Here is a 26,030-nt window from a genome sequence, read left to right on the forward strand (position 1 = left end):
TAAAAAATAAAAATATCTGAAGGGTTTCAGATTTTACATTGCGCCCAAAAGGACAAATTTAGAATTAAGGATTGAAAACTTCTACATCTGCTACAATTATATGCAAAAGAGTTTTGGAATAACAGTAATGAGTTTTCTGAAAGGGGCGTTTTTTTTTTTAATGTTCTGGTTGTTACCTTTATTTATTAAATATCATGTTCTTCGCACTTGAACCATAAAATTCAGCTCAAGAGCAATATCCCAAAATATCTTTAGAATTTCCGATGCACAGTTCCGCGCGCTGGAGATAATTTTTTTCTCCCCTGTACAGTGCTGCCATTGCTGGCTTTGAAATCGTTTAGTTTGTTAATCAAAAATCCGTTAAAGTGTTACAAAATATGAAATCGATAATGAAAGAAATTAGGGCTTCTAGATGTCCATATGAGGTAGAGGATTACGTTACTCAAAATTTCATGTCTCTAGGTGCCATTGTTTTATCACAGTGCGAGAAACATACATACATTCATGCAGATTCTTCATTATTTAATTTCTTGAAATATAACACAGGGCGATAATATTGGGTGGCAACAATCTGAAATCTGAAAAGAACATTTAAAGTTTTCAACGCCAAATGCCAAAACGAAATTATAGCCCTTCTGCGCTTACGCCTTTTAGGCTAAAAAAAAAAAAAAATTTACAAACCAGATATTTAGCCAAGAAAATTTTATTTAAGAAGTAGGTTAAATATGAAAGATGAGGGGAAAGCAGGTGCTCCTAGAATTTCACTCCTAGGTCCCTTAACATTATTTATAGCGACACAGTTTTCTACCGGTTTTAGGAAAAAATAAAAACTCCCGAAAATCTGGGTCAAAACGAATCCCAAAGTCATCTTATCAAAACTTTCGTTCAACATTTCTTGTTGATTTTTTAATTTTATACCTTGCCTCCGAGTTTGCGCTCTTCACTACAAACAAGCGTGCATCTCAGAAACGTGAAACAAGGTCGATACTTACGACGTGCATTTCCCACGTTCCCGACGACCTTAGTTCTCGTATTGGATCCTGTTCCTCCCGCTTCGGATCGACTATCTTTCATGAATACAGTCTATTTTTATTGGCTATCGCCGTCTAAGGAGGATAGGTGTCCGAATACAGATATTTGGTGCGTTGTCCTCTGCACCCCCCTTTAAACCTCGCATATTTATTCATATACTTTTTCTCCCCCTAACGTGACCTCATTTTTTCTCCCTTTACCCTACTGATCCAGTGGGGATGTTCAGAATTCTTCCCTCGATTTCTTTTTACACTTTTTGCCATTGATGATTCATAACAAGAAATAACTGCAGGGATAAAATAGGAGCCCCCTAAAGGGGAAGGGACATTTTAACAACTTCGCACCCAACTCAACAACTCGTACTCTTAGAGAAGTTTGGTTGGGTTTATTTAATTAAGGCAAAGCTTTGGAGGGCTATGTGACTTAGTGGAGGACTTTCTAACGGAAACTTGGCTCGTATACACATTGTAAATGAAGAAAACCACGGAAACGTCCATGCAGCCAGCCCTTTTGCCGGAATTCGAGCCCCGGACCGAACTACCAGTGTTCAGCGACTTTACCGGCAGCCCCGAACGCTTAGAGAGTTTTCTTTCTCTATAAGAGTCAGGCTGGCCAGCGTACTTTAAGAAAGATAAGATGAGGGTAGAAACTATCCACACATTACCCATTCTTAATATTTCAATTCATTTTTAATATTTCACTGAATAATGAACAAACAGCCATTATTAGCACTTTATAACTAGTACAATCCAGGCACTACCCATTCTTAATATTTAGCCCAAAGGGGCAATTTGCCTAGAAGGCCTATTATTTCGGTTTGGCCTTTTGCGTCGGTTCACTTTTCAAACTGTTGCCGCCAAGTATTAGAGACCTGAACTATATTTAAAGAAATTAAGTAATGAAGAATCTGTATGAATGTATGTATGTATGTTTCTCGCATTGTGATAAAACGCCGGTACCTAGAGACATGAACTTTTGAATAACGTAGTCCTCCATTCGAATATGGGCATCTGGAACCCCAAATTTGGAATTTGTGTTATTATTTATTTCATATTTTCTCAAAAAAATTTTTTGATTAACAAACTCAACAATTTCAATGCGAGCAATAGTAACAATGTATGTGGAAAAAAATTAACTCCAGAGCGCGAGACTATGTATATGTATTGGAAATTCTGAAGATATGCTGTTTTAAATATTTTATGATATTGCTGTTGAATTGAATTTTATGGTTTAAGTGCGAAGAACATGATATTTAACAGGTAAAGGTAACACACAAAACGTTAAAAAAACCGAATGCTTTCACATTCTTTATATTGTTTTTAAATACCCCTGAATGATTAACAAACAACTATTATTACCATTGTATAAGTAATCATGAAATTTTTCATATTTTTAGTTAACTGATAGTTTAAAAATTAATTAAAAAATCTTTGTATAAGCCTCATTACAAAATGTTAAGAAATATCTCTTGTTTAAATCATTTTGACCTATTTCAAAACTACTTTTATATACGACTTGAAGAACTTAGGAATTTCTCGTTGTTTTTTATTTTATTAACCATTTCATTTCACTTCCAAGTCCATTGCCCTATTATATTCATAATTTAGCATTAAAATGTAATCTTAATTTTTAATCCAAAATTATGCAGTTTGTCTCAGAGTTCTCACCTCAAGTGGAAACTATAGTTTCTACCTTAGAGCATCAAAATATAATAAATTTAATGCGAGGATAACATTATTTGTCTCAACACGTTCGTAAAATTCGCATGTTTCATGTCTTAGTTATCTCTAACTCAAAACTGAATACACATTATATATATATATATATATATATATATATATGCGTACTGACTTCCAGTGCGAAATAATTATCATGTGAAGTATGAAGACCTGCTGACGTGGGATCTGATTTTTAAAAAAAATACTGAAGTAGTCTTTGTAAAATAATCTGATAAAATACGATTATTTAACATCATGGCCTTAAGCTATTCGATACGTGACCACACGCTACAAAAGGAGTGCCATTACAATACCAACGTTTCTGCTCTTCTCCCACTCAATTATCAGATAACTTTTGCGTCTTATGATCTCCAAAAGGTAGTTGGCAGGGACATTTCCCTGCCTCTTGTTTAAAAATGCACTAAGTTTTATGGCCCAAAACCGTGAAATTAATGGCGAATTTACGTGCCATTGTCTCGATAGATGTGAAAAATAAGTGCCGCTTATTTTAATCTAAAATGGTACTGGTGGATAAATAATTTTTTGTGAAACATTTCAAATGCAAGCTGACAATAATCGAATATTTTAAAAAAGACACAAAGCGACAGAATATAGGGAAAAAAAATCTGAAAGCTTTCAGACGCCCAAAGGGGCGTTTTTTTAACGTTTTGTGTGCTATCTTTATTTATTAAATATCATGTTCTTTGCACTTAAACCATAAAATTCAATTCAACAGCAATATCACAAAATATTTAAAACAGCATATCTTTGGAATTTCCGATACACAGTCTAGCGCGCTGGAGATAAAATGTTTTTTTTTTCCTCTGTACAGTGTTGCCATTGGTCGCTTCGAAATCGTCGAGTTTGTTGGTTACAGCCGAAAACATCGCGGCAAAAACATCGCAGACGAAAACGTCGCGGAGAAAACAACGCAAGGCGAAAACGTCGTGCTACAAAACATCGTGGGAGAAAACATCGCAGATCAAAAACATCGTGGTACAAAACATCGTCGTCGAAAATAAAGCGCTTCAAAAACTTCGCAGTTTAAAAACATCGTCGTTGAAAATATCGTGGTAAAAAATAAAGTGTCTACAAATTATCGCATGACGATAACGTCGCAAATATGCTTTTTTCAGGCTTTAATAACTATACATGGATATTCCCGTAATGATTTGTGAGCACAAGATGGAAAGAAAGATAATTTTTACTTTCATATTTTTTATTAATCAATAAATTTTTGCTGAGAAAATAAAAAAGAAACTCAAGCATAGAAAATTAATGCAACTTATAGCATTGAATAGAATTTTAAACCGACATAGTTAACTGACAAAGGCCATTAATAAATCATTTTTTGTAAAGTTTTCACTGGTAATTTTTCATGAAAAGTATAATCTATAAGTTGCATTTAGTTTTCTATGCTTAAGTTTCCTTCTTACTTTTTCAGCAAAAATTTATTAGTTAATAAAAAAAATGTGAAAGTAAAAATTATCCTTCTTTACACCTTGCGCTCACAAATCATTATGGGAATATCCATTTACAATTATTAAAACCTGAAAAAAGCATATCTGCGATGTTATCGTCATGCGATGATTTGTAGATACTTTATTTTTTACCACGATATTTTCGACGACGATGTTTTTAAACTGCGAAGTTTTTGAACCGCTTTATTTTCGACGACGATATTTTGTACCGCGATGTTTTAGAACTGCGATGTTTTCTCCCACGATGTTTTGTAGCACGACGTTTTCGCATTGCTTTGTTTTCTCCGCGACGTTTTCGCATTGCGTTGTTTTCTCCGCGACGTTTTCGTCCGCGATGTTATCGGCGGACACCAGTTTGTTAATAAAAATTTCGTTAACATGTTACTAGATATGATAACGTTATTAAAGTTGATAATAAAACAAATTCCAAATTCGGGCATCCAGATGACCCTATTCGGTGGAGGATTACATTATTTAAAATTGGATAGCTCTAGGTACCGTTGTTTTATCACAATGCGAGAAACATACATACGTTTATGCAGATTCTTCGATATTTTTAATTTCTTTAAATATAACACAGGGCGACGATATTAGGTGGCAACAATTTGAAAAATGCAACGAATATTTAAAGTTTTCAACGCAAATTGCTAAAACGCTTGCAAACTGTCAAATTGCTTCTGGGCGAACGCCCTGTGGGCTAATAATTGCATAGCTTATTGAAAATACTATTTTTTCCTCAGGAGCGTTTTAATTCAATAGTAAAACATTTTATTAGATCACAAAGAACATCTGTGATCCTTCCCAGTTGCCATTTATTTGTGACGAAGATGCTCATTTCTTATGAGATTTCTAAATCAAAATTTTTGAATCCAGCTAATTGAGTAAATTATCGTCAGCACATTAAAAAAAAAACTTAATCTTCGTAATTCATTTTCTTTCGAAAGGACAGCTATGTATGTATCATTGCCGATGTCTGCGACTCTTTACGAATGCCCAGACGAGAATTCCTTTTAAGTAGAAACTCATTCTTGAATTGATCCCATTTCGCGACGCCAGTTGCCGCTATTACTCTTAATTTAAAAGACCATAACTTCTAATTGAAGCCCTTTGAGCTTGTCTACTTCTGTCTGCGATGAAGTAAACAGAAACTCTTTTAGGAAATACGTACAGTTTTCCGTTATTATTTATTTCTTACGCCACCGACCGAAAAATCATTACAATCGGACTTTAAATATGTTGTATTTAAGGTGAATGATATCCCGATTCTTTTCGTAAAATTCTTTCTGAAGGGCTTTGAATAGGATTTTTAAACTAGATATTGAGACATCGGTCGTTAGATGATTAAATACGAGTGAGTGATTAAGTGTAAGTGATTAAGTGATTAAGTTGTAAATGAAACGCCGTGATCATCTTTGTCTATCGTCTTCGGTCATTCTCCATCCGACCAAGGACATCTTTTCCGTAATCTATTCAGAAAATTCTTGCTGACTGCTTCCTGACACGCCTTCTGCCTGATAAATTCGCAATAGCTTTACAGGCAAACTTATAAAAGTGAATATTATTTCCGCAGCGTATGTTTATCCAGTGCTATTTAATACTAAGAGTTTTACATGAATAATAGTCAATTAAAAAGTATTGTAACATAAAACATTCTTCTGCTTGAATAGGGACTAAAAATGTAATGAAAAGAATAAATCTGATAAATAAATTTAAAAAAATCGGATAGCTTTCAGATTTTATATTACGCCCAGATTTCAGATTTTATATTACGGACTTTTTTTAACGTTTCATGTGTTACCTTTATTTATCATGTTCTTCGCACTTAAGCCACATAAAATCTGGACATAATTTTTTTTTTCGTAGTGTTGCCATTGCGAGCTTTGAAATCATTGAGTTTGTTAATCAAAAAAATCATTAAGGTTTTACAAAATATGAAATAGATAATAAAACAAATTCAAAATTTGGGTTTCTAGGTACCCGTGTAGGGGTGGAAGATTACGTAACTCAAAATTGGATGGCTCTAGGTGTCGTAGTTTTTTCGCAATACGAAAAACATACAGTCACGCAGATTCTTCATTATTTAATTTCTTTAAATATAATACACGGCGATAATATTAGGTGGCAACATTTTGAAACGTGATTCAGACTTTTTGTGATTTAACGCAAAATGCCGTTTCGAAACCAACTGCCCTTCTGGGCTAACGCTCCTTTTGGCTAATTAGTATAAATAATTAAGTGAAAATTCTTTTCGAAAAGAATTATTGAAGCTTCTGAAGGAAAGGTCTTATCAATTAATTAATTCTTCATTATTATTCAACTAATAAATTTCTCTTAAATTCTTACAATATAATTTGAATATTTGGGGGAAAATCTAATTCCTGTTTTTTTTTTTTTTTTTTTTTTTTTTTTAAATCTATTTTGAGAAAAAAAAATTTTAAACGCGAAATCAATCACATGCACATATTTTTCCATTAAAAACTAATTTACTCACTATTTTGTGACTTCATTTTTATACGTACACTTGACTTTTATGCGTATTTTTATACGTATTTTTTTATGCTTTTAGTCTTGCAACATATTACTTTTTATTTTTTATAAAATAGCAAGATCATTTTTTCTTCACATTCTCCACGAAAGCGGCTTTTGCTTACCATGCTATATACAGTCATGAGATATAGGTAACTTAAAACATAATCTGAAATTGCGTTCGTTACCAACTAGATAAATGGCTAGAAAATTAATCATTTTAATAAGCCGGAATAGAAAAAATTCCAAAATTGCGTTTCGAGAAAAGACTTTAAATCAGTGCTCTGTTCGCAGCACTTACCGTAGTGTAGTGACTAGTACTGAGCAGAATTATATATTCAGAAATAAGTTCTTTTTAATTATTAACTAGCGGAAGTACCCGATGCCAGTTAACTTAGATTGAGAGTAATGTATTATTTTACTCATGACATCATTTGAAAATTCGTATAATAGCATATTACACGTCATAAGGAATATGATGCACCGTTTCAATGCATAAAAAATGCCAAAGAAACAAAGTAATATTCAATACATGTACCACAACTGACTACGTAATCATACAATCGTATGGTATATATTACCTATATGACATATGGAATTGCCATTTGAGTCAGCAAAGATAAAAACAAATACATCATTATTTTGAGCGATATGGAATCCACATAAAATTTCGATAGAAAAATAAATTAATTCTCTCTCATTATATCATTGTTGCTGATATGAACTTAGTTGCCACTCGGGAAAATGAGGGTGAAAAATTAGCGTTTTAAGAGTTTTTAATTAATATCTCTGATTTTAGCTACTTTTTTTGGGGGGCGGGGGGAATAAAGTGGACGTCGATCTTTTCCAGGACCCAGAAAAGAACTGTAGAAAGTTTGGTGGCGATAGCTAGTGACTGAGTTATTAGCGAACAAACACACAGAATTTCTTCTTTATATATATAGACAGGTGATAAAGAATTCTACAGTTAACTCATGTTCTCATGCCTATTTGTGAAGTAAAATGAGGGAAACGTTGAGAGTAAAAAGGTACTTAAAAATTGTAATAGTTATGTCCTAAAAGAGCCATTCACCCAACTGCGTTAGCATAAGTCTTTTCCGAAACCATATCTATTTTTTCTCCGTTTAAATCAGATCATTTCGAAAAGATGACATGTGCAGCAGATCCACTTGAGTTTCTAAGCCAATGTACACATAATTAGCGTGACTTTCAGATCATCCATGAAAACGTCGGCGCTTTAAACCAAGGCATAAGTATATCGCCAGTCTTTGTGACTCACAGCCATTAGACTGTTGCCAAAATGTGCACTGAAATATCAGATTTTTTTTCTGTTCTGCTACTGCGTTTTCTTAATGTTATCGCTCCAAGAAAAATAGGTTGAAACTAGATTTATCCATTCAGACGGAACGGAAGTTCTTTTATACTTTTTTTACTAAATTTTTCTTTAAAAAACGTAACTCGTGGCAGACTGCTAGACGATGGATTGAGTTGAAAAGGTTAAAAGTGAACGTAAAAAAATTGCCCTTGTCAGGTTGCCGTCTGTACCATGCAACAGTTATAAAAGCGGTTCAGGCTCAGTGAAAGGAAGTTATTTTTGATACATTTAGAGGTTACTTGCTTTTTAATTAATTGCCTTTAATATTACGAAATGGGGTGTAATTTTACATCTGTATTTGAGGTTTAAAGGACTCTGCTATTCAGTTGTATTACATATTTAAGTTACGAATTAATGAAACCCTTAACATTTCTGCAGCATCCACCGTCTTAAAGTGACTTAATACAAAAATTTTTTGCCTCGGTTTAATGATTAATCGTACTCAAGTTTAGTAAATTTCTAGTAATTTCTGCTTCTCGAGATTTCTGGAAAGCAAAAGAGTAGAATTGCGATTACAGCTAACATAGTAGTCAATTACATTTACTGAAATTAAATATAAACTTTTATTCAATATTAAGTGCACGTGCTCCGAATTTTTACTTTCCCGGCATAGCTTTCTCTTAAAACTCGTCTCGCGCTGCATTGCACGGGGAAATAAAACACTTTTAATTATAATTTTACTAAAATTAGCTATCTAAATACAAAATTCGTAACAATATTATTTAATCATTAAAATTATCAAAAGATGCACAGAATAGGGGAAAAAATGTATTAATTCAAAATGCTAATTATCAGTTTACTTATGTGAAGTAAATTTTATCTGTGTGTGACAATGAATGTAAGTATTCTAGCAGCCAAAACAACACAATATTTTTTTGATTCAAAATGACGCCTTTACATATATATATATATATATATATAGAGAGAGAGAGAGAGAGAGATGCATAAATTTCTAATCTATTTGCAAGGGTGGGCGCTAATACAGTTGAAGAAAATACAAAGGCGAAAAGAAGTTACTGAATTCTGTTTTCTAGAAGGCATAACGGGTGAATCTAATTAGCGGCGGATAGCTTGAGAAGTATCGAGTTTTATCTGCGTTCTACTGGACATGGAACCCGTCACGTACGCCTGTATTTGCTATAAAAAGCCTTCTTTGTGCCAAGCGGCTTTTGCAAAACCACCGCAGCATTGCATGATTAGGAATTTTATCACCCGTTGACATCCTCAGATCTATTGACTGAAGCCGAAACTCAAGTAGATGTACGTGCCTCATCGGACCGCGCCCCTAGACAGAGTTCACGAAATGGCACCAAACTGTCTGAAAGAGTCGGCGTATCTTGTCTGTTGTCTTTGCAAGGGGGTGCTCCATGTGTTATAAATAATCCTCCTGTTTGGGTCCGCGTTTCTTTGAGAGGGTCTATTTTTAAAGGTGTTGGACAGTATATTCAGCAAATGTGCATCTTCAGGACGGTACTTCAGTTGCGCATCTACTGTTATTGTTATCTCTTATGGGGAAGAAAAGGAGTTTATAATCGGCCACGTTTTTATTTTCTGCCTTCTCCGGATTTTTTTAGGAGTGGTTAAATGTGAGGGGTCATTATTCAGTCGCAGAAAGTTAAAAAAGTTAGAAACCAGAGCTTTAAATGCAACTGTTATTTTAATGTCATAAATAAGTTGGGTTACTTAGATTAAATTAACACGCCGAATAATGATTATTGGGGAAGTCAAGCAACAAGAATCAGCGTAATGTTTGCAAATACAACGCTATATTTTTAAATACAACGCAATTTACAAATATTACACTGATTCTTGTTGTTAGACTTCTCCAATAAGTTGGATTATGTCACGTTACTAACCTTTTCAGTAAAAGTTTATTAAAAATTCCTATAATCTAGATATGTTGTCGTTGCTAATGCTCAGCTTAAGTCGTTGCTAATGCTCAGCTTGTCGTTGCTAATGCTCAGCTTCAGTTGCTAATGCTCAGCTATCGTTGCTAATGCTCGGCTTAAACCAGTTGACGTACGAAATTCCTCGTAGCAAAGAGCGCAAGTTTTACGCCTATCGTTGACAACAGCCTTGAGTATCTTACAGGTAACAGTGCGATTTACCTCAGTTCCGCCCCCAATTTTCATGGAGAGTACCCCCCTGGGGGGACGGGTCGGAGGGTCTCCCACCGCTCTTCTTCTACCACAATCTCTCGAGAGGACTTTCGGCTCGCCGCATATTTAGAGGGCCCTCATGCCGCACGGAGACCATACATTTACAAGCAAGGGACAACTATTTATATGCCGCTTATGGGATTAAAGGTAATGTAATAAAGCTCCGTTCAGACGGTGGTATAAATATCATAGAGGCATGGTCATAAGGCATAAAATGCGGAAGTTCCGTTCACACCTGCAAGACAGGATCTAAGCTGTATCCAATTAGAGAAGATACATTTGCATATGCCTGGATGTGTCTACAGCTTTCCTGATCTGTTTTCCCGCTCAACAGGTTTCACGCGTACGCTTATACCAAGGCGGCATAAGGTTGAAAACTGCGAACTTTATGCAAAACTCCTGAACTAGTTTTTCTCGCGTAGCAAAGTTTGGTTATCGAGCAACGAAGCTCGGCTTAAACCAGTTGACTTTTATACCACCGTCTGAACGGAAACTAATATACGAATGGTGTTCAACCCTGCTGGCCGATAATAACCAGCCTCATGGTTAACGCATCACACCCAACACAGATTATACTCTTAAAAACAGCAAATCATAATTATATGGGATTAAAGGTATATTTTGCTTCGAATTATTAATATGTTTAATTTATATGGAGTGGTCGCCTACGGGTTCTCTAAATTTTCGAAAATGGTGGAGACGGAATATATATATACTATAATGTGTGTGTCTGTATATAATTTATCGGTGACTTAGCTTGCTTTATTTATCTTTAGTTTGCTGAGACTAAGTTCACATGTAATTGCGGACGAAATTTACTAATCATTTGGTTTTGCTTGGCAAACTGTTCTTATTTTTACTAATTAACGGACTCGTGAACAATTCGTTCTTAGTTTTGATCCCATCTTTAAGATCCCATGACCTTAAATAAGGCTTCCCATGAGTCATTATCTCAATGGAACAAATTTAGAAAAAAGAATCCAACCAAATGCTTTAATTAATTGGAGTGCCAGTAGAGAGAAACGAGAAAAAAATTACTTTAAAAAGTAAAAGAAAGAGTCTGTAAGGATCAGTTTTGTGGATAGAGTTACAGAAACGCGTTCAGCTGTCCTTGTTGGTATTTGTGTATATTACGTATCATTTTCTTGCCTGCTATTTTTTTTGGAAAATGTGAGTAATCTTGATAACACTGACGAAGAAGTGTTATTGTAAATTGTTTGATAATAACAGTTTGTAAACAGAAGTTCTGTTTGGATGTGATTAAAGTTTTGCTATGGAAAATAAATCAAAGCGTGATTAATTCCTTATTATTTTGAATTGTTAAATTGTTGTGTAAAACAAGTATTTTGACAGTAATCTGTGTGAGAGGCTCTCAACCTTTTGACTAATGCGAACCATCTAAACAAATATTTAAAAACTTTAAATGCGACCACTGCATCTTACAATGATTATTTTGCAATTTCTCAATAGAAATATTTAAAAAAATATAGTTTGCCATTTGCACAACCTATTGGGTATCTGTATTAAATATACACATATCAAATGTATTAGATTTAAAATTGGTTACCATTTTAATTATAAAAATCTGAGTTGTAATACTTTAATTCTAAAATTTAGTGTGAAATTTGGGCCTGTTTAAGAGAGATCAATCTCTTTATGTCTGGTTATATTTCACTTAGCTTTAACCGTAAATTAAGATCCACTTTTAATTTTGTTCTATATATATATATATATTTTTTTTTTTTTTTTTTTTTTTTTTTTCAAATATAACATGGAAGAAAATCCTTATTCACACAAGTAGGTTGTGCAAAAAGGGAATAAAAATTTAATAGCTTTTTTGAAATGCCTTTAAATTCTTTTTTTCGGTTCAGCTAAAAGTTAACAAGTGACTTTTTAACTTTTGAAATCATCAGTCAGAGTTCAGTTACAGAAATTTTTTATCAGTTGTTCTTTTTCTTCACGAGATTTTTGAATTTAATCGTTAAAAATGCTTTTTACTTACTTTGTTTCTTTGCGTACCACCGATTGAGAATCGCTGTGTTAATTTAATTTTCGGAACTCGTAATTTTAACTATTAGTGACTTATACTGTAAAATTTCAAGAATTGTGATTATACATATTATGAAAAATGGGGGAGGGGTGTATCTAAAAATTATCTTTGCAAGGTTTAAGTGACAATTTTTAAGGGAAAGCTAAGCCGGAAAAGTAAAAAATTTGTATTAAAATTGAATAAATGTAATTAACCACTATGTTAGCTGTAACCGTAATTCCATACTCTTATTGCTTTCCAGTGTACTAGAAATATTTCGCGACAGCTTGAAACCTATAAAATGCCGGAGACAGAGAGCGTCTGAGTTCAGTTGCTTAGTGACTGTTGTTGCGAGTTGTTTAGTTCCGCGTGATTTGAGATGTCAGATTTAGCTTTCTTTTTAGATGCCTTTGCATTGTGTTGTGTTTAACGTTTTTAGTAATTTGAAGTGTAACTACTGATTATACTGTGAACACTTGTGCGATTATTATTGTGGAAAATTCCGAAGTTCTGAAATATTTTTGATAAAATTTGTATTGACTTATTATCGGACTTCTGCATTCAATCTATTACTAACCCGTACGCAAGCAACACTTTTTAATTAATTTAAAAACTACACATTTTTGTCAAGCATCATAAAATAGCTGTTACGGTTTTTAAATATCTCTTATAATTTTAAATTTCATAGGAAATTTTAACTTTATAAATACTGAGTGATTAAAGTACATTGCTTCGAAATTCATATATTTCATAGTAAACAGTATATCGAGAGAGTGTCCGACGGAAAAGATATCTTTTTAAAATTTAAAACGAGAATAAGGAAAAATTAAGTAAATCTATTATAATAACTTCTGATGGGTTACTAACGGCCAATATGAGATCGAGTTGCTTTAATGATACTTAATGCGAATAAAGTTTAAATTGAAACGGCTAAATTGATTAACAGTCTCATCATTCATTTCATTTAACAAATCGCGTCTATGAGCAGGAGCGCCATCTCTTGACGAAAATGAAACGTATTTCAAATGTTCGTTATCATAATACAGTAATTTCATAATCGCCCTTTGCACTGCATTCGTCTTTAGGACGGCCTGGTAGCTAGCTTAACATTTTTGATAAAATATTAAGTGGAATGAAGGAAAAAAATATGTTTTTCTCTTCCAGTGCAAAATCAAAATGTAATTTACAGAGATAGAGAAAAACTCTGCCTTCTCTGTAACTTTGCCATGCATTTTGAAAGTATGGATGAATTATCTAAAAGAATACGATTCAGGGCCGGATTTAGACTTAATAAGCCTTAAGCTATTTGAGATATGGGGCTCTTTATAAGTCTGTTATACTATATTTTAATGCTATATTTATACTTTACTTTAATTTGGGGGGGGGCACAAGAAAGTGGTGGCCTTAAGCTATAGCTTGTGTAGCTTATACGTAAATTCTGCACTGGTACGATTACACGAAATATTTTCTAGTTGTCTAAAAATTTCCGAAGCCTAAAAATTTTCGAGGTGGTTTTGCCATATATTTTGCATTAAATCATACTGTTACAGTCCCAATACTTTGAAAATAGGTGTATTAGCATAATGGTGTATTCCAGAATGATATGGTTCGCAACAGAAAGTAATTAATAATTAAGTTAGAAAGTTTCGAATGCAAATTTGAAAGCTAAATAAATATTTATATATAATTTTTCAAAATATTTTATCCAAAACTCATCAGCGCACATAGTCTGCCAAGATCGAAATTTCGCGAAATTAATTATTGATTTATTGGTGATGGAATTAATGATTAATATTTATTGATGATGCAATGAATGATTAGTTGGCAACACTAAAAATGTTAAATGAACTTCTCCTCCGAAATTCAGACCTTTTTGGTCATTCTCAAAGTTTCCTAGCTGTATCCTGTTGTTGTTGCTAATGGTCACTTGTCTGACCTATAAGTCAGCCCAAGCCCACGAAATTCCTCGTGGCAAAGAGCGAAAGTTTCCGACTGCCGTTGGCAACAGCTTTGAGCACCTTACAGGTGACAGTGCGATTTAGCTCAGTTTACACCCCCTCGCCAATTTTGATGGGGATCACCTCGGAGGGACGTGTCCGAGGGTCTCCCACCCTCTTCCCCTACCATCAACCTCTTGAGAGGACTTTCGGCTCCCCGCATATATAGAGTGCCCCCATGCGGCACGGACACTGTCCATTTACAGACGTCCATGCCTTCTCCGGGATTCAAACCCAGCCCCTTCTGCATGGCATTCACCACTGTACCGGTTGGACGGCGCTATATTCTTACAGACTTAAAAAAAAATTACAAACTAAATAAATTAATAATTACCAGCAATTAACGATTGCATGACAGTTTGGTGGAATAATTAAATTAATTCTTTGTACAAAAAAAAAAGACGAGGCGTTAAAACACTGAAATGCCTTCTGAGCACAAACCGGATGATAAAATTGCCAGCAAAGTAAATCAAAAAGTTGACTCACGGACATGTTGCATCACTCCCGTAACGTACTTTCATGACTCAGACATTTTTTAGTTAGGATTGAATTCTATCGTAATGTAGTAAAAAATAAATCGTCAATGATTAGCCACAGATGCTCATTATTTCGGCATTGTTTATATTTGTAGCAGCTCCCTCTACGCATAATGTTATCTTTGTTTAGTATCGAAGTTTAGTTTCTGTTGATTGTCGAAAGGAAAAAAATTTAAACAAAAACGTATTAACGTTGATGATGTCGTCTTTTTTTATTATTGTGAACAACGATATGCTTAATCTATTCTGGAATTAATTATTAAATTATCCCATGCAACGACGCGGCACAGAGTCCAAGACATTTTACCACTTGATAATGTTCCTTAAAATCATCCACTTTCTTAATCATTTCCTATTATTCTCAGCACTTTTAAGCCTTAATCTTATTGCATTAAATGTGCATTAAATTATTAAATGTATTTTTCCATTCTGCAATACTGCTGGCTAAATAAAACGGTCTCTTATACGTTCATCTCCAGCTGAAAAACCCCCGTTGCGGAAGAACGGGTAACCATTAAAATTTCTGAGAAAGAAATAACCCGAATGGACCGGATCGTAAACATTTCAAGCCAACAATGTAGTTTTTTTAATCTGGCAGTTTAGCAAGCGCAAGACCACAACCGAGATTTTAACTGGGAACAACCAGAATTCACGCTGTACATCAATTCCACCAACAGGCACCATATTTTGTGTCACAGATGACCTTTGCTCTCTACTAAATTTACGCGTATTGCTGGGAATCTTGGGATCCAAATCATGCTGGATGCCTGCCAGAGCTTCCAAGGCAGTTGTGACTAAATATGTAACTAAATCAACGTTGATCGGAGAGTGCAGAAATAAAAATGAAATGAGCATTAAATGCAAAGACTCCTTTTCCTCTGTGATGTATCTGTGATAAGAGTTTTGGACCTCTCAGTTACAAGGCCTTCGAAGTCGACAACACATCTCTGGTATTTTTCAACTCGTTACGTAGATCTGAGGAATATAAGCAACTCATCGTCTCTCGGTTACTTCACGGCTAGTTGATTACTTGGGATTTTTCTCCGTGTTTCTCAGAGGACGCAGAGGATGTAAGCTCTCGTATGCAGAAGACAATGAGTTTGGTGCTTTTTAAAAAAGTATTCGACTCTAGAAAGTTGTGGTCAAAACTATCTTATCTCTCTACGATGTTGACGGAGTTATTCGTGTACTTGGCATCAAGTATGCAGGTAAGAAAATATCATTTCAAAAGACAAACTTAATTAACCATTAAACAAATGATAATGTCAATTAATTAATTAATTAAAGTCAACTAATTAATTACGGTAGCTCATCAAATTTAATACGACTAGTTTTATGCACCTGTTTCAAATTTAATTCCCTCAATACAAGACGTTTTTTTCATCTATTTCATCGTAAATATAGCATTGTGTTGTAGCTGTATTAGCACTTCGTATAAATATATACATATTTAATGAAATTCACGAAGATCCTCAATAACATAATACCAAATCGATAATAAAAATGTTCTTGCTAATGATTCCTCTGCTAAGTCACCGACTATGAATGGTCTAAGGGCAGCGTTCTCAAACTTTTGACTACCGTGTACCATCTTACGGAACTAAAAATTTTTTTCTACCACCACTACATTTTACAATCATTATTTTTCAATTACTGAATAGAAATATTTAAAAAAAATATTTTGCCATTTTCATAACTTATTAGGTCTTTGTGTTAAATATGCGCACATATAAAATGTTGGATTAAAAATTGGTTACCATTTTTATTATCAGAATATAAGTTATAATACAGGGTTGGCCAACTTCATGTCAGTACGTTTGAATTCAGGAATGTTCGAGAGCCGCATCTAGATTTTCTAAAAGCCACAAGTTCATAGTTACATCATTATAGAAGTAGTAGAGGAGGTTTCAAATAGAAAGAAATCCCTGATAACTGTGTAAAAAGAGTCTAAACTAATTAATTACTTATTTTTGGACACTGAATAGTTTTAGTTTACCATATTTCATACATATATTTTATATGCGTAATGAGCCTCACAAATTGCCTACGAGAGCCGTATCAGGCTCGCAAGCCGCACTCTGGCCACCCTTGACCTAGAATATTCTATTCGTTGTTGTTAAAGCAACGGCTTTGTTGGTTATCAGAAATTTAGTTTTCTAAAAGTATTTATTGTTAACTAATTGCGAAATATGTTGTATTATGCGTGAACGTGTATTAAATCCGCATTTTATAAGAAGCTTTATTAAAGCTCAATAAAGATATTTCACATTTCACACTTAAATTAAATTTGTACGTATACCTCCTAAATTAAATTTATTTGAAACGTATAAAAAAAAAAAAAAAAAGAGTTTTTTTTAGTAAATAAAACAGTTTATTTCAAACTGAATATATAAAACTTATATTATAAGGTATTTATCCCGCCTTCCTAGCGTGCCTTCGTGGTGTAGTGGTTCTGCACGCTGGGCCGGTATTCCAGAAGTCCGTGCTTCGATTCCCGGCGAAGGTGGTTGCATAATTTTCATCATGCCTGCTCCAAAAAATACCTAATGTCTCTACAATATGAACATGAAATTTCATAACTGCAATTTTAACTAGGAGTTATCTGCTTTCCTGAAATTCAGCCACGCAAGAATTTCCGAAAAAAAAAAAAAAAAATCTTTTAACATTTACTCTTTTTTTTTTTTTTTTTTTTTTTTTTTTTTTTTTGTCAACTAGTCTGACGGAAAATCAAAATAGTATTTCAACTTCAAAAAGTTTAAAAAATATTTAATTGTAACTTATAATTCCTGATCGTGTTCACTTTGAATCTTTCAATAGAAAACCAAATTAGAGTAAAAAAAAATAAAAAAATATTCATCTTTAACTGTGATCGGTATTTAAATCAGTAATACCATAGATTTTTCCAGTATGCACCCCAAAAAAGTTTCATTCTGCTATTGTAATTAAAAAAAAGGCAAAAGAAAAAATATGTCGGTGTTGCATATATTTTTTTACACTGGGCATGAAAGCTAAAATTGTTGTAATTAGCTTTTATGTTTAATATTTGTGCATATTTTACGGTATTAAATAATGTATCAAGCATTTATTTTTCAAATGTACATACATTTCTAGACCACAAGGCTCACGTTTGAATTTTACGAACTGTGGCAAATGTCTAAATATCTGAATCTACTCATTACAAAAAAATATATATATTAGTTCAGAACTCCGATATTCAAGGAACATCTGAAATTATTTTTGACTATTTATCTTAATAATCTTTAATATTGAATTTATTTCGTTTAACTTCAATCCTTGGTATAATATCAGTTTTTTTGGACGCTCTGCTGATTTGATCAGGACTTTTAAGCTCACTTTCGAATGTTATATTTTATTTGCCAAATCTCGTCTGTCAATTAAATCTTTTACTATACTTTTTACGTTGGAATTTATTTCTTATATTTGGCAACAGTGCAGGACAGTTTCTGTCTGCGATTTAGATGAGGATGCGCATACGGCGTTAATTTGCTGTTCAAAGGGTTGCGCCTTTCGCAAGGAGACAGGAAGAGAAGGAAAGCGGGACTTTTTTTAGCAGGAATCTGGTCCGATGCCAGATGCCGCTTTGTGTGCCACGTGGCGAGTAGCCTCCGAATAGCACCTGTCTCGGTTGCGGTTTGTTTATGGGACGTCAGAATGTCTCTGGGACATACTAGATTTTGATGTCGCGTACATGACAGCCGAGTTGAACTCGAATCATTTTTGTCGTGAAAGTTTTGCTGGCTTCATGTGTGAATCATGTTGAAGGAATCTTGGGGGAATTTACTCGGAACATCGTAACTTATTACAGACAGACGCATAAAATATTAAACTGAGACAGTTGTAGAGTTTATTAGTAAGGATGTTATGCGCGTGTATTGTTAATTTTCTGGCAGAGCATTTTCTCTTTCAAGCATTTCATATGTTCTACATAAAAACCTACAATTTCACATATGCGTTCACTAAAATTATTTACATATGTGCAAAACATGATATAACTCATCTGTTTTTAATGAGATATGGAACAGAATAAAGGAACATTGTTTATATAAAACAATCCTTTAAATAACTGTAGTAGAATCATTCATTTATTTCTAAAATTTTTTTTCTTTTTGTTTTGTTTTCCGATAGGAGTGTTTCATGTTGATAGCAGCCGACAATTTTGCATCTTATCGACATTCGCTATTTGTTATTTTGAAAAATAGCGCGGCAACTTTGAGGAAGCAAAAAAGGCGATGGTTAAAAGGATCGTATCCTACTAAACTTTGAACATTTTCCATGACCTTTCTTCTTTCACAATCCCGCCCGCTCTTACCCTGTCTTTCAAATTCTTCGATCGAATTTCGATCGAGGAAAATGATTACTAGATGGCGTGTGTTGTAGCAGCATCTTCCAAGTTATTTTATCTTCTCCGCTAGGTCGATACTCTTGATAATGAAATTTGTCTTGCTTTATTTCTTAGATAATCGTCTGTGGAATTTGAGTTCACTCAAATAAATATCTATCTATCTTATTAATCTTCGAGATCACGCGACCAGACATGTTATAATTATTTCTAAATGTTTGCTGCCATATGACCTAAAACAAAACTTGAGTTTTTTTTTTTTTTTTTTTTTTTTTTTTTTTGAGTAATCTGTGTGCAATAAGGGTTAATTTTTTAGAAGAGGTGTATATTGTAAGGGTTGAATTTACTTCTGTTGAAAAGTGGAAATTTCGCTGTCATTTTACGAGTGAAAATGTTTATTACAAACAGTTAATAAGATTTTATAATTTCAAGCCTTTTTTAAAAGCACTTAAATAAGATACTGCGAAAAACATTTGCCGAAAAACAGAATTATGTTTTCCCCCAATAAATGTTTACATGCATCTTAAAGAATATGTAGTGTTTTGCTGCACTAAAACATCGATTGAAAACCCCCCAAAAAAATACATTTACAAAAAAGGAATTCTTGTTTAGGCAGTAGTCAGGGCCGTTCCTAGGCCATTGGCTGCCCCCGTACTTTCCAAAGACTGCCGCCCCTAAATTAAAAAAAAATGCTCAGTGATAAATATAATTTCATTTCATACTCATTAAGTCCTTACATATGACAAATCGTATAAAAAGTACTTACAATGAATTTATTGAATTTAAAATATTTAGGCGCGCTATTGCGAAAGTCCGGCCGCCCCTGATTTTGGCCGCCCGCATACTTTTATGCGCTGCGCCCTCGCTATTTTTATTCAACATGTAATGACAAAAACATAATTTAGAATTTGGAAATTTCGTCAATTGTAAAATCCTTCACATTATTTATAAAAGCTCTTTCCAGAATATAATAAAGGTAACATATTTTGTAAGTCGTGTAAATTAGATTTTCAGAAAATTATTTATACCACTATAAAACTGTAGTATAAAACTTTTTAAATTTTTTTTAATTGCGATGTGACGATAATTTTTAAAAGCTATGAGCATTTAATAATTGTTTGTTATCCTTTTATATCATTCTTTTCTTTATTCCAAAATTTTCTTCTTTCAACAAAATTATATAATTTGTTTCACTGATTAAAAATAATAAATTCATTTATGATTTAATGGTTTTTAAATGCTATGTTAAAATTTTCTTTCCATAATCAATATTGCGAAATGATGTATTCAATACATTACTCTGCAATATTGCTTTCGAATCACATTTTGTAAAGCATTTATGAGTTTTTGATTAAGAAACTCAACAATTTCACAGCGAGAAATGGCAATGCTGTACGGGGGGGGGGAACATTTTTTTCTCCAGGCGGGCGAGACTGTGTATCGGAAATTCTAAAGAAATGCTGCTTTTAAATGATTTTGCGATATTGCTGTTGGATTGAATTTTATGGGTGCGATTTTTAAAGTGCGAAGAACATGCTATTTAGGCAAATACCAAAACGTTAAAAAAAGGCCCTTTGGGCGTAAATAAAACCTGAACATTTTCAATTTTTTTATCAGAATTTTTTTTCTGCTTCTTTGATTTTAAATTTGCACTTAATAAAATAAGAATTCGAACTGCGTGTTTAACTTGTCAGAAGGCAGAAATCGTCGAAACGTGAACCCAGTCCTCTTCTAAAGATAGAAAATATAATTCCGTTGCCGAAAAATTGTAAATAATGCTCTTTATAGAATAGAAGAATGCTCTTTATTGCTTCATAGTGTCGCCAATCCCGTGTGTAACCGTATACTAGGATTAAACCCCTTTATGTATTTCTCTTGTATTGTTCCGAATACTGAAATACGTACTTTTATACTTGCACCAAATATAAAATGTCTGCCGAAAAGAATACAGATTTGATGAACCGAAAAAAACCAAAAAAGAAAGAAAGGAACAGTTCTATATCTCCCGTTCTATTGGATCGATTGTCGAAATTTAACTTGCATTCTCCATGTCTCGAAACCGCGACTTAGGATATATATTAGATTTATATATAGCATTATTCTAACATAGGTATTTGGACACAAAATCGGACTTTTTCTGAAATAACATACCAATTGTTTTCGATTGTACGACTCAAATTATGCCGAAGTCCCAAGTTTTGTAAAAATCGCATTAGTATCTAGCTCTTGCATGTTATTAATATCGCTTTTTTATTAAATTTATTTGATTCTTTTCACATTTCAAAATAAGAGTCCATTCCAAATAAAATTCGCCCATTTTTAAAATTTATTTTTAAAATTTGTATTTTTATACAATTTTTATACATTTTTCAAAAACATTTGTAAGATCTGTAAACTTTTTATCACCATCTTAAAGTATATGTAACGTTGGCATATTCATTATAAGCGATAATAAAGCGAAATGTGGTTTATGTACTTTGTTAAAATTATCAAAAAGTATGAACGATGATATTTTATTCCGCTCGTGTACAATGAAAAAAAAAAAAAAAACGAAAGGAAACTAGGTTGCTATAAATTAAGTTCACCGAGTGAATCGCCGCAAACTAAAAAATTGCGCCAAGATAATTTTTTTTTAATTTCTTCATAAATTTCTCACCAGAAATTACAAAATTTAATATCTACGCATAATTTAAGTCGTAGAATCGAAGTATGGAAAACAGTTGTATGTTACTTCAGAAAAAGTCCGATTTTTTTATCCAAATACCTATGTTAGAATAATGCTATATATAAATCTAATGTATATCCTAAATCGCTCTTTCGAAATTTGGAAAATGCAAGTTAAATTTCAACAATCGGTCCAGTCGTAAGGGAGATATAAAACTGCCCCCTTTTTTTGTGCAAGTATAAATATAGGACTTGCATACATACTGAAATACGTACTTTTAAACTTACACTAAATATAAAATGTCTACTGAAAAGAATACAGATTTGATGATAATGGAATGTTTGTACATAAATATAGGAATCCCATATTTAGAAAAAGGAGTTAAAAAGTGGCTTTTCGAAAAACAGTGATAGTCGGTATTATTTGTTGGAATAATAGTATCTTTTTATTCAAACCTCAAAAACTGAATTATTTTCCTTTTAGTAAAGTGAAATAGAATAAACAATGTGCATACAGCAGCTCAAAAGTTTTGTTTTTTATCGAGCAGGGCTTCTGTTAGCTAGAAGCAAAGTTATAAATTTTATCTATCTTTAACATCTCGACAGTTTTTGTCTTTGCTATCAATTTTGTAGGTCAAGTATTTGACCGGATTTGACGCATGTCATTTTACATTAAAACGCATCTTCTGAGTATACATTTACAGTGATGAAAACAGCAGTAAATTTCTTAGCTGCTTACTTTTTCTTTTTGGTGTGTACGCGTGTGTGGATGTTTAATCATTCGCTTTTAAATTGAGTATGTGCTTGATTTTGAAAATGGGGGAGCATAATATGAATTATTGACTTTTTTGTGTGTAATATTGTTTATAGATACTCTTTTTCATTTTTTCCTTTTTCTTAACAAAAACTCAAAGAAGGGTACCTGAAAGTTACCCAAAAATTAACCCAGTCTTACCCAAAATTTAAAAATATATAGAGAGAAAGAAATTTTGAACTAATTTTTCACAAGGACTAAAAATTGTTGTTGCATGCTCACTTGTCTGATCTGCAGTCAACACAAGTACAGGGAATTCCTCGTGGCTAAGAGTGCAAGTTTTCGCCTGCCGTTGGCAACAGCCTTAAGCACCTTACAGGTGATAGTGCGATTTATTTGAATTCCGCCCCAATTTTGATGCAGAGCACTCGGGGGAGGGGCCGGGTCCAAGGGCCTCCCAACCCTCTTCCTTTACCATAAACCTCTCGAGAGGACTTTCGGCTCGCCGCTTATTTAGAATGCCCCCATGCTGCACGGACATAAGCATTTACAAACATCCTTGCCTTCTCCGAGATTCGAATCCGGGTCCTTCGTCACGGCAGTCAGCGAAATAGTCAAAATGGATATTTCCGTTGAAATATGGTACCTGAAATTTTTCGCAATCACAATAGTTCCTGCACGTCCTACAAAGAAATAAGAACTACTTTTATTCAATGTTTTGGGTATATACCAATATTTTTTATACTTTTCTTTGATTTACGAAAATGAAAGACTCCAAAATGAAACAAAGTTAGCATTGCAAGGTCTCTCTTCATCAGGAGCAATGAAATTTGCCTTCTGATGAAGAGGGACCTGTACCTGTTTGCCCTCGAAATCCATAGAGTCTGGACTGAAATCTATGCCAAACACAGGGTTGTTGATTTGCTCATTGCATAACTATGGACTGTATCAAGCGTCCGTGTATGCATCTTCATTGTATAAAACCGCTGTTAATCATCATCATCGTTAGATCCTGAATTTCATCATCTATATATATATTATGTATGCATTTAAGATACTCGTGTAGCTGGACTTAATTTACATTTTTAGTTTTACGATCACTGTTTAATATTCGAACGTTATGAAAATCGAATATATGTCACTTGAGTTCGCTGCCAACATAATTTAGTATTGTAATATAAACTCTAGAACATAACCCAATCAGAATACACGTTTTATGAGTTCAAAGCCCCGTTTTCCATTAAAGTAAAGTGGTTTTATCACCGCAGCCAAACCATGTCTTTCCCTGGGGCTGCATAAATTGATTTCTCTCGTAAGGTAGAATTCTGCTGCCCTCCCCCCCAGAAGTCATTTAATATTCGACGTTTCTTCGATTGCTTTTAAAAATGGCATCGTAACCAGCAATGTGCGCCCGGACTAAATAATGGGTAGAATCGAGTGAAGTGACAAGCGTGGTTTCTGGCCGTCATCTTAGAACGAGAGGAGAAAGAACGCGAGCCCGGTAATTCCCATAAATTTCTTTTACTTAGCGTTTATCTTCCCGGGAGACAACAGTTGAACTTTTCTTCTTTTGGCAAGAATTGGAAACTCGAAGGCGGATGGCACTGGGCTGTTTTAATGCTTTCTGAGTCACTTGCCGTTTGAGGAGTTCGATAGAAGCGAACAGAGTACACCATTTTTATTTTTGCTGATGTGTTTTTCTTACCGGATCGCCATGTTTGGTGCTTTTTGAAGCGACGTTTAAGTGAAATTTGTGGCTCACACTGACATGTGTTGTCCTTGTACTTTTACATAATTGACATACGATTGTAATAAGAATGACAGAGGGTAAACGGATTGTTGCGCGATACGTTTAAAATCGAGAGGCCTTTTTTTTGACTGCTTTATGTAATAGTTTAATTTGCAGCAGGTGAGTGAACTTGAGAATGCGTTTAGAAAATTCATCTTGACGTTTGTTTTATAAATATTATATTACGTTGTTATTTATAGGCACCACAGAAGTTTCTCTATTGAGGGTAATACCTGTCGCGTCGCTTGGTAACATTTTCTATTGTTTGACATTTAACTATTTTAGAATGCCAAAGAATTCCAACACGTTTGGGAGCTGAGAGAACTGTCAAAAGTTTTATTTTTTTCGACTTATCATGTTTCTGTCTTAACTAAAAGTAATAAAATGTTAGTTTTATAACCCATAATGGATTCTGGAATTGTATTCCAGATTACAAATGATTATGGAAAGAAAAATTAAATGTTTAAGTTGAGAATCAAAAAATAGAAGTAACTTGAAGTTGTAGAAATGAGTCCTTCATGTAAAATCGTTGTAATGCTTATTACTTTTTATTGCATTGAAATGCAATAAAAAGTAATAAGACATTATGCAAGAGACATTATGCAAACTGTGAATGAGAATAAGAATATTGGTATCGAGATATAATAAAGCAGAATATCATACTGAAAACAGAAATAATTGATTTAACTTATAAATTTAAGATGAATTTTGATAATATAAAAAAGATTTGAATAATAATAACTAAGTGAAAATAAAATTTATGAAGATTTTAAAACTTAGGAAAAAACACAGAAATGGAAACGACACATCTATGTACTATTTCACCGAGAGTGTTTGGAATGTATGTATCTGCTTTACGTTTTTGTTTTTTAAATAAATCCTTCCCCCCCCCCCGCTTTTATGTTCGTTTTGTGTGATTGTATGTGATCTGAAATCATTACCGAATGCTTATTAAGTTTGTTATTTTCCGTTGTGTGAACTTCTTTTCTTTTTTTTTTTTTTTTTTTTTTTTTTGCTAGGTCGGCTGGGGGCTAGTGCTGAGAACTAACTAACAAACCTTATACCTTAAAATAATGTAATGGGCGTAAATGGGCGTGGCCTGTCATGACCATGTGACCAACTTGTTTGGTTAGGCGGGTCGGGCTTCGCCCACTACTGATACTGATTACTGATACCTTATACCTTAGCATCTGTTCCGAAACGAATAAGTTTCGTACCTTACACCTTATACCTTTCAGTTGTACCTTATATCTTAACATCTGTTCCGAAATGAATAAGCTTTTTCATTGTCATGAATGCTGCTAAGTATAAGATTCTTAATTCTTCAGTATTTTTTAAAACTATTCTTTGCTATTGCGTAAAATGTATAGGGTATTTCTTCCGCTTTCTTAGCATGCCTTCGTGGTGTAGTGGTCAGCACGCTCGACGCGTATTCGAGAGGTCCGTGGTTCGAGTCCCGGCGAGGGCATTGCTCATTTTTCACATCTCTTCCTTCGAAATAACTTAATGTTTCTACAAAGGTACCCTTATAATCATTTTCCTTCTTTGTTTCATGTTATTGATGACAGCGGTATTTAACGCATAGTGCTTCTGAACTAATTTTAGTTTCT

General features: G+C 33.6%; 1 protein-coding gene and 1 non-coding gene across 5 annotated transcripts in view; both read left to right on the top strand.

The window, feature by feature from the left end:
• Positions 1–26,030, top strand: part of LOC118186179 (regulator of G protein signaling 2-like) — a 325,142-nt gene that overhangs the window by 279,750 nt on the left and 19,362 nt on the right. Inside the window, exon 1 of one of the 4 annotated variants that reach the window (XM_035356241.2) lies at positions 15,649–16,061. The exons of the other annotated variants lie outside the window; for them this stretch is intronic. Within the exon in view, the coding sequence (XP_035212132.1) occupies positions 15,936–16,061 (126 nt within the window). The 5' untranslated portion in view covers positions 15,649–15,935. Of the gene's footprint in view, positions 1–15,648; positions 16,062–26,030 lie in introns of those variants that run through there. 4 annotated transcript variants of the gene reach the window in all.
• Positions 25,816–25,888, top strand: TRNAT-CGU (transfer RNA threonine (anticodon CGU)). Its single transcript has one exon. It is a non-coding gene; the product is annotated as a tRNA-Thr (tRNA).

Source organism: Stegodyphus dumicola, chromosome 9 (assembly GCF_044657685.1).
Source record: "Stegodyphus dumicola isolate Sdum_Otavi_A_Nest chromosome 9, ASM4465768v1".
In the NCBI taxonomy this organism is placed as follows: domain Eukaryota; kingdom Metazoa; phylum Arthropoda; class Arachnida; order Araneae; family Eresidae; genus Stegodyphus; species Stegodyphus dumicola.